Raw genomic sequence first — 13,063 nt, 5'->3', positions numbered from 1 at the left:
AACAGCATTTTGCGCCCAGATGGTTTATAATGTGTTCTGCTGCTGCTGATTTTTCTGGCTGACCCAATCTGCAGCGTCGGTCGTGTTCCTTGATTTGTGTTGCAATCTCTCAGAAGCGCTGGCTTCAGAAGGTTGTTCTGAGGATAAACAGTGGAAAAAACTAGGCATGCTGTTATCAGCGGCAGTGAAGGGGGGGCTTGTAGTCTCAGACTCCCCCCTTCCAGTGCTGCTAATCTATAAATCCCCAGAGGAGGGTGACCAAGATGTTATTTCTAGAGACCAAAATCTGTGAAGAGCAGTTGAGGAAACTGGGTACGTTCAGCTTGGAGAAGAAGTGACATGACAGAGCCATTGTTACGTATTTGAAGGGATTTCATGGAGAAGCTGGAGCAAGCTTGTTTTCTGATGCTCTAGAGACCAGAACACAAACCAGTGGATTCAAATTACCAGAAAAGTGGTCTCATCTAAACATTTTGGGGGGGAGGGAGATCAAGTGGAAGAGAATTTCAACAGTGGAATAGACTGCCTTGGAAGGTTGTGGACTCTCCCACCTTTGAGATCTTTAAACAAAGGTTGGCATCCTCTTTGGGTTTGGTGGACATGTAAGTCCCTTACCTGTCCAGTTGTGCCTTTTTGGCCATGGCATAACATCTATATTCATTCCACGTAGTGTGTGTACATTTGTGCATTCGGTTATAAATAACTGCTCATTGGTACGTTCAATATACTGTATATACTCATGTGTAAGTCTAGAAATTTTAGCCAAAAAAAATTGACCTAAAAAAACCTGGGTTGACTTATCCACAGATTAATGTATATAAGTACATAAGTATATGTATATAAGTGTATGTAAGTACTTATGGAACCATCCCTTTCTCTGAGTAGAGTGGTGAAAGGCAAGAACTTAGTCTGTCCTGGAGCTCTTAAAAGAAGCACTGATCCCTTCTACTGTCTCATCCATCCAGCCTTTACGTGAGCACAAATAGTTACACCTGCCAGAATTTTCTTTGGCATTGTTTTCCTTTACATAGGGCCCAAACAGACGGTCAAATGAAGTGGCTTCTGGCAGCTTTGGGGGCATGCCATTCAAATGAAGCATGCCTCAAAAGTGGCCAGAAGTTGTGCCGAAGTCTTTGAGACCAGAGCAAAAAGGATCTGGGGAAAACCAACTCCTGACAACGCTGATCAGCCTCTGCATCTGAAGCCTGCTTTGGAAGCAGACTGTGTGGACAGCAGGGGTCTGACCCACTTCTGGATGGAGAGGACTCTGGCCACTTTCTGGTGCTTGTCTGCTCCAGCCCCTCATCCTTTTTATCCTTTGTTATATGCTCCTACATTTTACCCTCGACTTATCCATAGATCATATCAAAATCTACAATTTTGGCCCCAAAACCTGCCCTCAACTTATACATGAAGTCAACTTATAGTCGAGTATATACAGTACCACCTTCTTCGCTGCACATCCCTTGTGGCGCAATGGTGAATGGGCAAAGATTATTGCAGATATGCAGTTGGTTGCACAGTATTGGATTTCAACAGAAGGACAGTGTAACACTGCATGAGTGTAGACTGACACAGTGCAAGCATGATGTAGCATTTTGGCCAATGATCAGATGGCTGGCTGTGAAGGATGCTTTGGTTGTGGATTCCTGCAAGGGGTTGGATTAAATGGCCCTTGGTGTGCCCTCCAATTCTATAATTCTGTGGTTCTGTTAATCTGAAATCTGCCTTGCCTGGTCCCCAATGCAGCAGCTGCTACAAGCCGACCTCTGTTGCGCTCTTGAAATGTCTCACAAGCCACAGCAATACATCTGCACACTCCCTCCTATGTGTGTTTGTTTGTGTGTGTGTGTGGCCAGAGCTCCCCAAGGGACTTTGGCACGTCTCCCAGTCCCTTCCTAGTAGCGGGCAGGCTCTCTGCCTGATTTCCCAACCCCAGAGGGCCAGCGGTGCCAGCGAGGGGGACAGGCCTGGACTCCTTCTGGGAAGCCGGAGGCCGGCGATATCACATAATGCACTTGGAAGGGAGCCCAGCTCTTTCCTAGAAACAGAGAGCTGTTAACGTTGTGGCTTTCCTCGCTAACAGGCTCCCCGTTGTGCTGTTGGAAATACCAACACGGCACAGTCCCGGATCAGAGAGCTGCAAAGGACCAGCTGTGCTGGCCAGGACATTTCACTCTCACAGTTTCCTCTTCTCTGCCCTCAGGTTTGCTGGTAAACTGCCCCTGAAGGTGGAGGTTCCATTTATCCAGGGGAGGTCTCCCTCTTCTCCCATCTATAGCATTACAGGAGCACATTCACTCATTTTGGAGGGTTCATTTATCTCCTTTCGGGATGTCTTTCCTCTCCTCTGTTCCCAGCACAGTAGATAGATTCTCTTTGAAGATGGAGGTTCCATTTATCTATCCTCAAAATGGCCTCCCTCCTCTCTGTCTTCAGCACTATCCCTGAAGATGGAGGCTGCTAGAGTTGGCCTCTTCCTTCTTCTCTGTCCCTTGAATTACAGGTACAGTGTCTCTGAAGATGGAGGGTCTCCTTTTGGGATGTCTTTCCTCTCCTCCGTCCCCAGCATGACAGGTAGATTGTCTCTGGAGATGGAGGTTCCATTTATCTTTCTTCAAAATAGCTTTTCTGTGTCCAGGAGGAAAGCTTCACTCTCCCTGGAGATGGAGTCTCTTAGGCTTGACCTCTTACTTCTTCTCTGTCCCCTGAATTATAGGTACACTGTCTCTGAAGATAGAGTGCCCATGTACCTGTCATAGGGATGGCCTCCCTCTTCTCTGTCCCCTGAATTGAAGTATACTGTCTCTGAAGATGGAGTTACTATTTAGAATAATTATCTGTTACTTTTTATCTCTCCTGACCTCCTTCTCTCTGTCACCAACATGCATTTTATCTGAAAATGGAGGTTCTTTTTACCTGTCCTAGGTATGATTTCCCTCCCAGTCATGACAGGTAGATCCATTTATCTATCTTAGGGATGGTCTCCATTTTTTCCGTTATCTTCAGTGTTGCAGGTACACTGTGTCTGAAGATGGAGGGTCTATCTAGCTGTCATGATCCATGGCTGTTAATAGCCCTCCTCCTCTGTGAAGGGAGAGGAAAGGTGTCAAAACATTTCTTTTGCATGCATCTGAAGTCTCTGGATCAATCCCAGGCAGAAAGACTTGGGTATAAATCAACCCAAGCTTTGTTTCTGATGATGGAGAACAGCAGGTCCAGAAAGCAATTGTCCATGTCTTGGATCAGCCAGGGAAAATGCTTCTTAAAATATAAGTGGCCAGAAAGAAGTCCAGATTTCTAGGTTTGGAAAGGAGTACGGTGCTGAAAATGCTAAACAGTGCAGAGGGAATTTAGAACCCATTTCAGAGGCGAACAACTGCTCTTTCCAGAAAAAGGCTGTCCAAAATATAGCCTTGGGAGCCATATGTGGCCCTGGGTCCAAATTTTCCCCAGTCCATCTTGGATGGTCATGTTGGCCCATGTCTTAGCAGGCTGTTGGAGATTAGATCAGCCAATAGCCTGACCCAGTAGGAGTGTGCATAACTCCCAATGTGTCTTAACTTCTTCTCAAAGCCATCACCATCTCCTGACCCAACCATTTCTCAGATTGTGTGTTGTGTGAAGAAGCAAATCACATTGCAAGGCCACAATCCCTTTCCAGACCTGTGAAACAGACCCCCTTGCAAGTCTTCAGCTCCTTGGCTAACAGGGTTGTTGTCTCTGTTAGCAATCCTTTTGAAGGAGAAGAGCTGTCTTAATGAGAGAGGAAGGTGGCCAGTTAGACACTGAAAATGTGCATCTGCAGGGCTGAGGTTTTCTTATTGCCTATTGCAAGATGACTCAGTCATCCTCTCATCAGATGATGTGGGCTGTATTTTTCAGGATAGCAGGTGCTGGGGGGGGGGGACCCTGGTTTTCCTTCTCCTTACAGCTCAGACCATCCACTTCCTCATGCTCTGAGTCACATTTGCTGCCCTGGAAGTAAACAGATCAAGCAGCTGTCAGAAGACATAGATTGCTAGCTTGATCTAGGACAGTGATGGTGAACCGATGGCACGGGTGCCAGAGGGGGCACTCAGAGCCCTCTCCATGGGCACGCGCACCATCACCCCAGTACAGAGTTTGCCAGAGTTAGTACCTAGAAAGCCAGAGGAATGTGGCACTTTGCAATAAATAAGTTGGTTTTCGGTTGCAGTTTGGGCACTCGGTCTCTAAAAGGTTCACCATCACTGATCAAGAACCTCAGCATGGATCTGGTCGCCTTAAGATGCCACCTCTCCTCTTCTTTCATTCCACCAAGATCTTAAGCAGCAAGGGGCCTCTGAAGAGCATCAGCTGTGGATCTAGGACATGGCGCAGCCCTGAATCTCCCTTCACCTGCAGATTCTCCAAGGTTCAAGCCCATGCATTTTCCAAAGATTAGGTCTGCTTTCCATGTTGAATGTAGCAGGCTTGATCTCAGTAATTAAAAACATTTAAAAAAATTAAAAATCCATGGCTTTAAATGTCAGTAAAGATATGGTCAAGATGTGAGCAAATTCTAGCACCACATTCCTCTCCTATTTGCCTGTTTCTGGTCCACAAATCTTTCTATTCCCCTGATAAATTCAATCAATTCCATGGATGGGAACAACAACAACAACAACAGTGTATACTTTCTCCGAGACTTTTTTCATAATAGCAGACCAAAAACAATTGACAAACTGACTTTAGATCTAGATCCATTAAAAACTAGTTGGTTTCATCTACATCAGATAATTGTTTTTACACACAAATTAAAGGAAAAAGGAGGACCACCTAGATTACTTACCTTTTTTGAGGTGTATTCCCCATTCCCAAAGCACCAAAGAACTATCATCTTTAATCTAAAACTGTTTGATTGACCACTCTTACCAAAACGTCCGTGGCAGAGAACTAACCCGGGAAACGGATTTGAATCTTTCAATTGTCATTTCAAAATGGAGTACAGTTTGGTCTTCCACCCCTTTTAAATCCAAATCAGCACGGATTAGAGAAAACCCCTTGAAAATGATGCCCAGGTGGTATTTGACTCCAGCGAAGCTGCCAGAATGGTTAAAAATGTTTCCTCCAAATGTTGGCACGGCTGTCATTGTAATGGCGCATTTCTACAACTGCAGGTAGACTGCCCCAAAATAAACACATTTTGGCAGTTGGTACTTGAACAAATTTCCTTGATTAGCAACCAAGAAGTTGAGTTATGTCCAGAAATGCTTTTGTTATCAATATATGTGGACCTCATAGATTTCTTCATTGCAGCGGCCAGTGTAGAAATTGCCAGATGCTGGAAAACAGGGGAGGTATCTTTATGTGGTGGGAAAAGGTATGGGACCTATAGGTACTCGAAAAACTGCCTGACAGAATGGCAAGTTACGCAGGACGACCAAAATCAGGACCTTTCATAGACAAATGGTTCGACTTGTTAAACAAAGACAGAAGTAAGAGAAGACAACCTCTATCTCATATGAACCTTTGGTCAGACATTCTGAACTAGATTTGCACAAAGACAGCAATGGACTTTAAAATGACCACTTACGTTAAACAGAACCGAAGAAGCAGACCTGCAACATAATTCAAAGTTGTGAGATGAATTGTTTTCTTTTGCTTTATTGTTTTGTACATAGTTGTTTACTTATAATAATAATTACAAAAAATGACCCCAATAAGTATTTTTTTAAAAAAGCAAACTTGATCTCATTGTTTGAGAGCTGCGCCCAACATTTTCCTGCAAAGCAAAGGGATGCTTTTGGAACAGGGTGTGTTCAAAATATCTCCCTGGTTTTGATTGCATCCTGTTCTTCTTGGCTGTTTGTTTCACCAGCCTGTTTTTGGCAGTGTTGATTTGTTTGTTTGTTTGTTTGTTTGTTTGTTTAAACACAGACTATGGCTGCTTCAGAGCCACAGGATCTCTGCCGCAGAGAGAGCCAACTAGCACAGTCAGCAATGCCAGCTCAGAATCAGGGCAGCGCTTCTCACTCTGAATGGACTGGTCACTGGTTCCCAAACTCTGCCTTCCAAGTGTTTTGGACTTCGACTCCCAGAACCTCAAGCCAAGACGGCTGAGGCTTCTGGGAGCTGAAGTCCAAAATATCCACCCCGCTTTACTCTTCTGCAATTGTAAGGTCCCTTGTGAGTGATGTTACATCTTGGTGGTATATTTTACTTTAAAGCCAACAAATCCAACCATGTGACTTCATGCGTTCTCACTATTCAGTGCTGGAGTGCACTTATAGAAGGCAGGCATTGCCTGGCCATTGGTTTAACTTTGAGATTGGCTGGCATTCCTTACTCAGTTCTCGTTCACAAACTAACCAGATCCAACCCTACTTGGTTCCAAAATCAAATGAGACTGGGATGGTATGGTACTGGTTTTAGGAGGGTTCACTTCCTTTCTGTTTTGTTTGCTGCAATGTGTTTGTGATCTTTGCTGTCACGCCATTCCCTTCTCCCCTTCATTATTAAGGCCTGCTTCCTATTGGTTGTCCTGACTAGAGTAGACCCATTGAATTGATGGGATGTATTTGTATATTAACTCATGACTTCACCACTGATTTGAAAGATTTATTCTAATTGGATTCAGCCCTAAATCTGTTTTCTTTCTTTCTTTTTTAGTTATTTATTTGGATTATATTCCACTTTTCTCCCAAATGGGACTCTAAACAGCTATTAGCAACAAATATGTGGGAGATCCCAGCCAATTGATAACAAATAGGTGGGTGTTCCTGGCCAAGTGGGGATTGTAATGTCCATGCAGTGACATCACAACACCCCATGGCCAGTCAGTTTGGCTACATGATGCCATCTTGGAGGGCAAATTGATCCAGGTGGGACAGGAGAGATACTTGCTAATGGAAGTTTATCCCAGTTCTGAATTGGTGAGCATCCAAACCATGGGTAAGGCTTCCTTAAATAAATATCTGCAAAAGTCTCCCCACTTTGGGTCTAGTTCAGTTTGGCATGTAAAACTAAAAATCTGTACCAGTGATGATCAGTGACAATCAGAAACATGCAGAACAAAACATAAGCTTTCCCGTTGAAACAAAATAGCATCATTCTCAATGACATTTTCCCCTACAGAAAAGAGGGCAAATGTGATGAATAGAGCAGCCTTGAGTTTTCAGTAGGCCTGCACTGCCCTCTGGTGGCCACATACCTGAACACACAGTTCAGGGGGGAAAAGCCACTTGCATCTGCAATCCTAAATCTTTAATGACTTTAATGAAATCTAAGTAGCCCAACTGATTCCAGGATACTGCATTCATTTTGTCATCTCATCATCCTTCGGTCAGTTTTTTTTTAATGCAGTTGATATTCTGTTGGGAGACACATATCTGGCATAGATACATAGATCTGGCTTGACAACAGTACATGTGAAAGGAATCTATTAGTCCTACTAGACCACAAGTTGAACATGAGTCAACAGTGTGATGCAGCAGCTAAAAATTCCAATGCAGTTCTAGGCTGCATCAGTACGAGAACAGTGTCTAAACTGAGGGAATGAATAATACCACTCTATTCTATTTTGGTCAGGCCCCATCTGGAATAATCCTATATCCAGTTCTGGGCACCACAATTCAAGAGCATGCCCAGAGGAGGGCGACCAAAATGGGGAAAGGTCTGGAAACCACCAGGCCCTATGAGGAATGGCTTAGGGAGCTGGGTATGTTTAGCCTGGAGAAATGATGATCATGGGGTGACATGATAGCCATGTTTAAATATTAATATTGAGGGTGGAGCAAGCTTGTTTTCTGCAGCTCCAGAGAACAGTACCTGGAGCAATGGATCCAAACTATCGGGAAAGGGATTCCACCCCAACATTAGGAAGAACTTCCTAACAGTAAAAGCTCTTCAATAGTAAAATACATTGGCTTGGAGGGCAGTGGAGCCTCTTTGAAGGATTTTATACAGAGGCTGGGTGGCCGTCTGTCACAGGGAGGAGTTGAATGGTGCCTTCCTCCATGCCACAATGAGGTTGCATTGGATGGCCCTTGGGATTTCTTCCAACTCTAGGATTCTATGATTCTATGTCTCTCAATGCTATCTCACCCCTCCCACATCAAATCTCTAGTTTTGTAAGAGACACAGCCTCCTATACAGTACTGTGCTGTTGGAGCATGAGGGGCTCAACGGAGATGCACCCACTGTTTTTCTGGAGCTGGATACACTGCCAACAGGCATCTGCAAGAGACCCCTGTGGATATTGCATACCTTGATTTCAGTAAGGCCTTTGACAAGGTTCCTCATGACATTCTTGCAAACAAGATAGTAAAAGGCAATTGTTAAATGGATCTGTAATTGGTTGACCTGCCAAACACAAAGGGTGCTCAACAATAGCTCCTCTTCTTCCTCCTGGAGAGAAGTGACTAGTGGGGTGGCCAATAGGGTTCTGTCCTGGGCCCAGAGCTATTCAACACCTTTATCAATGACTTAGATGAAAGAAGAGAGGGCATGCTTATCAAATTTGCAGATGACACCAAATCAGGATATCTAACTCTTTCAGTTAGATAGTTGGTTGGACAATGTTGCCATTCAGCACTAGAGTTGTGTCACAAGCTGTGGTTATTGGTTTATCCAAGTATGAGTCCACCGGCATGTGTCTTATTTTGGTCTTTGCAGAGGTTGGTGTTCTCCTCCACCTTTTGCAGTCACCAAAGCCCCTCCAGACTCTCAGTTTGGATGTTAAAGTCCCACCACCATCACCTAAGAGCCATTCTTTGGCTAGTGGAGAGCATGGGGGTTGAAGGAGCATCTGGCGGCTAGGTCCTAATAGCCAGGTGCAGACTGGTGACATCATCTGCTGGGTTCTCCAAAGCAAGGTGACCAGACATGTTCTTTTTCCAGGACATCTCCTACATTTCAGCCTTCTGTCCTGGAGGAATTCCTAGATGTCCTCCATTTTAAGCATGACTAAGAAGCCCATCGAGCAACTCCATGTTTGCTCCTCCCCTTTGAGAAATTCACTTACATGGCAGGCTGTCCTTGCTGCAAAAAGGAGGACAGGATGGGTCCTTCTAAATACTTTTTTCCTAGAGCAGCAGCCAGCAAAAGCTTGGGGTACATTTGTTTCTCAGAGGGGGAAAGGACAGCAAACGTCTTAGGCAATGGGCTGCTTGAGGACTCAATACGCATGTTGGAAGGGCTTTCCCCTTAATTTCAGCACTGTGGACAAATGAAAGGAATGATTTAAACATAGATTCAGTCAAGGGTTTGTGGCTAGTAAAGTCCAATTTTAAGCATTTGTCTTGCTCAGAGTTCAGTAAGTATATTGCAAGCCAACAAAGCATTTTAATGAAGACAAGTTAATCAGAAAAATACGACTGAGTCCATAATAAAATACAATATCTCTAATATAGCTGTAAATAAACCATAGGAAATGAATGGATATGTAGATCAGTGTTTTTAGCTTTCATTTGGTAATAGCCTACATTTTTCTTGCATGGCCTACATTTTGCAGTTTCAGAGCAGCTATTCTCACACATCTGGCCAGCTGCACAACTGGGGCTGCTTCTGCCATTGTGCTCTATCCCATGCTCCTGCTTAACCTTGCCTTTATACCCTGGCCCTTACTCAGCATGCTTTGGGGGTTTTTATTGTTGTTTTTTTCATGCAATCCCAGACTTCTGCTAATGTGATTTTAGGCCATATATTAAATCCAATATTTTGGACGTTATTGGATTTAATGTGGTTTAAGTTTTAAAATAAAAAGAAAAAACAATTGGGAGCTCATTGATAAGTTTTCCCTGTCAATGAAAAGAGATGCTCTAAGCGTACTTCAGATACACAGCAGCTGTGGATTGGAGGTGGCAGCATGCATTAAGTATCACCAAAGGTGCCCCCCCCCCCCGGCTGTAATTGCAGTTTAAAAGCCATGTCTAGTAATCTACTAAAATGAGCAATGTCAAATCTTGACCATAACATCTTAAAACTGCACACGGGCATTTGTACACCACAATCCCCATACACTGATCTGGCCATAATGCCAGGTTGAGTTACAGTGCAATGTAACATGACTGTACCTTATTTGATGGGGGAGGGGGGACTAATTGCATGTAACTACTATTAAGTTGCTCTGTGCTCAAAAAGTGTGCAGTGAGGACAGAATGCCAGCTTGATTCACCTCCTGGCCTCCACTCTTATTCTTTCCTTTCCTGGCAGAGACGACAACCGCCAGCACATCAGCATTCATGGTACCCCCAACCACCAGCGTGTATGACTCAGATGAGCAAAGCAGCGATGGAGCCGTGGCAGTTTCCTTGGTAGTCAGCCTGGTACTGGTGGCATTCAGCATTCACTTTCTTTAGTGAGTATCCCTGATGTCTCTCCAGATGGGTCTCCAAGTGGCCATGACTGGGGTTTCGGAAAAGGATCCCCAGGGAGAGAGCTAAGTTTTATTTATATCCTTCTTCTCAGATTAGATGGACCTTGTGGTCCCTACCAGTTCTATGATGCTGTAATTCCATTAAAGGCAAATGAGTCCTCGAAACATAGCAGCCATTGATCCAAATCCTTTACTTTGGCCCTGTGCAGACCGGCCATGAAGACCATCCTGGGTGTGGAGTCGGGGCGTCACGTCCACATGATGTACACCCCGACTCTGCTCCCAGGGTGCCATGATGCCACGCACTGCTCCACAGTGCTCCTCTGGCGCTGCACCCTCAGAAGAGCCTTCAAGTGGCTCCTTTTTGCACTTTGACCTAGCGCACCTGAATGTGGCTGCAGGCTGCCCCTTAGAGGTGAACTGCACAGGCCCTCTGTCCCCAATAGAGTAGACCTCTTGGTCCAATGGGATTTACCTATGGGTTGACTCACCATTCACCTACTGGATGTACACGTCTACTAACTACAGGGTTCTAGCCATCTTGGGACAAGGACTGGAGGACCAAAAGGGGACCCCAGGGCAATGCCCCTCCCAGTCCAGTGATATGCTTGCCCTGAGAGTTGACAACAGGAATAAAATCCTCAGGTGTCTGAAGGACAGATGGAGGGATTGCATGTCTGAGAAATTAAAGACCAACTACTCCATTTCCAAGCTATCATTTGTTCCTTCTTAATCATGCATGTTTTAATGGCTAAAATCTGTCCTGCTCTCTCTCCTATTGAAAAGCTCAAATGGTGCTAAAGCCATCTTTCCCTAAAAAAAACGAGTTCTTCCCCACAATTGCATGAGAGCAATAGGGTACAATTCTCACTCCAGAAGGCAGAATGGATCTTGGGGTTTCCTGTTCGGCAGTGGGCAAGGCCAAAGGCTCAAGGCAAAACCAATGCCACACAGTTGGAATGAGATGTAATTGGGACACATCCCCATGTTTATGAGGCATGTCTACTCATGGGTTGGTTCTGGTGGAACTGCTTTCAGGCATGCAAAGCACAGCTGGGTTCCATGAAATAGCTTGCTGGGCTCCAAATAGCTTCTTATCACCAATCATTGATTGGAGATAAGAGCAGAAGACATTCGCAGACTAGGTAGGAAGCCCTGGTGGGCTGCATCCCTGAACTACAAGAATAGGACACTAACTCCCCTTCTTTTTCTCTCTTTTGTTCCTTTTTTCCCAATTCCCCATTCCTATAGACCCTGCCTCCAAGCCCCACTGAGGAAGGTCACCAACTTGCCAGACCGTCTGTCTTTGCTTCTGTTTTGCACATGGTCTGAAGGACGTGTCATGTTTCTCTTCATTGCTTCATTTCCTTGAAGGAGGAGTCCTCTTAAATCCAGAGATCCCCCTTCTTGGCTCCCTGCCCTGCCTGGCACCCCACCATCTCCACCTTCCCTGAGTTGAAAATTCAGCCAAGGAACCCTTTCAAAGGACAGAGAAATGCTTCTTGGGCAAAACTGAAGGACTTTGGGGTGGGGTGCTGGGGGTCTGACCTGGTAGAGTGAAAAGAGGAAGGGAGGGTGGAGGGTGGGACAGAGGGGAGCAGGAGGGAGCACCAGCTATCCTGGCCTTGAGTTCGGATCATACAGCTAAGCCATCATGCCAAAGATGCTCCCCTGCAACTCTGGGCCACAGAAGCAAGCTGGATTGGACAGCTCAGGTGGGGAGGCCACTCACCTGGCTCGAAATTGTCGGGGGCAGAAGGGGGACCAACCCTGCAGATGCAACTCCTCTTCTTTCCAGCTGTGAGAAGAGCGAACCTGTCACAAGTCCTTGGCCAAGCAAAACTAGCAAAAAAGAAGTATGGGAAAGCATCAGTATCCCCCCACCACCAGAAAGGAAAGAAACTCTGGGGGCCACAAGACTCGTATGTGTGTGTCAAGAGCAGTGATGGTGGAGGGTGGAAATGAGGTTGTTTTTCTTTTTAAAAAACAAAACAAAAGGACAACGCATATAACTGTACACACCTGCAGCCTGAAATACAAACGGTGTGTCTCCCTGATCGGAACAAGATGGAGGAACCGATCCTGGAACGTCGCTTCCCCTCCCTGACTTCTTGACTCCCTCCGTTTGTAACTGCACCCATCCTGTTTATACAAAGAAACACTTGGGTTTGTGTATTGGTCTTATTACTGGGGAGTGGGGTGTATACGTAAGGGAAATGTAATGACACTGAAATGTCCCCCCCACACACACACCCCTTCTGTACCTCTCCCTCCAAAAAAACCCCAAGTCCTGTTTTTGTAATGCCCCCTTTTGGCCCTCCCCTTTCCCCACCTCCCCCTGGTTCAAAGTGCAGTATTTAATACCGTACGTCCTATTATTCCAAATGAACCATGTATTTGAACTTTTTATAGATGTATATAAAAATATTACAAAATCACACTCACGCGCATACATGTGGGGTGGGGGCAGGGGGGCAGACATAGGAGAGAGGTTGTTCATTAAATGTGACCATTTCATTATGACTTTTCGGTGAACATGTTGTTGTTGTTTTAAGAGAAAACATCCAGGCCAGGAGCTGGCATCTTACTGGTCTCTTACAGAGGTGTAAGTTTTCCCCACAGAAGACATTGGACATTTTTGTCTGATGGAGAAAGGCTGCAGAAATGGAATTGCACATACATTGCCATTGCACATGGATGCACATTGGCTGAAATCCTACATAT

General features: G+C 45.1%; 1 protein-coding gene across 1 annotated transcript in view; it reads left to right on the top strand.

Moving 5' to 3' along the window:
• The window catches only part of CNTFR (ciliary neurotrophic factor receptor), a 549,220-nt gene extending 536,369 nt beyond the window's left edge, over positions 1–12,851 (top strand). Inside the window, exons 8-9 of the mRNA XM_042448841.1 lie at positions 10,177–10,321; positions 11,591–12,851. Of these exons, the coding sequence (XP_042304775.1) occupies positions 10,177–10,321; position 11,591 (146 nt within the window). The 3' untranslated portion in view covers positions 11,592–12,851. The remainder of the gene's footprint in view (positions 1–10,176; positions 10,322–11,590) is intronic.
• Positions 12,852–13,063: the final 212 nt, after the last annotated feature.

Source organism: Sceloporus undulatus, chromosome 2 (genome assembly GCF_019175285.1).
Source record: "Sceloporus undulatus isolate JIND9_A2432 ecotype Alabama chromosome 2, SceUnd_v1.1, whole genome shotgun sequence".
Classification (NCBI taxonomy): domain Eukaryota; kingdom Metazoa; phylum Chordata; class Lepidosauria; order Squamata; family Phrynosomatidae; genus Sceloporus; species Sceloporus undulatus.
Note: the sequence above shows the minus strand (reverse complement) of the source record. Positions and strands in the feature narration are given on the sequence as shown.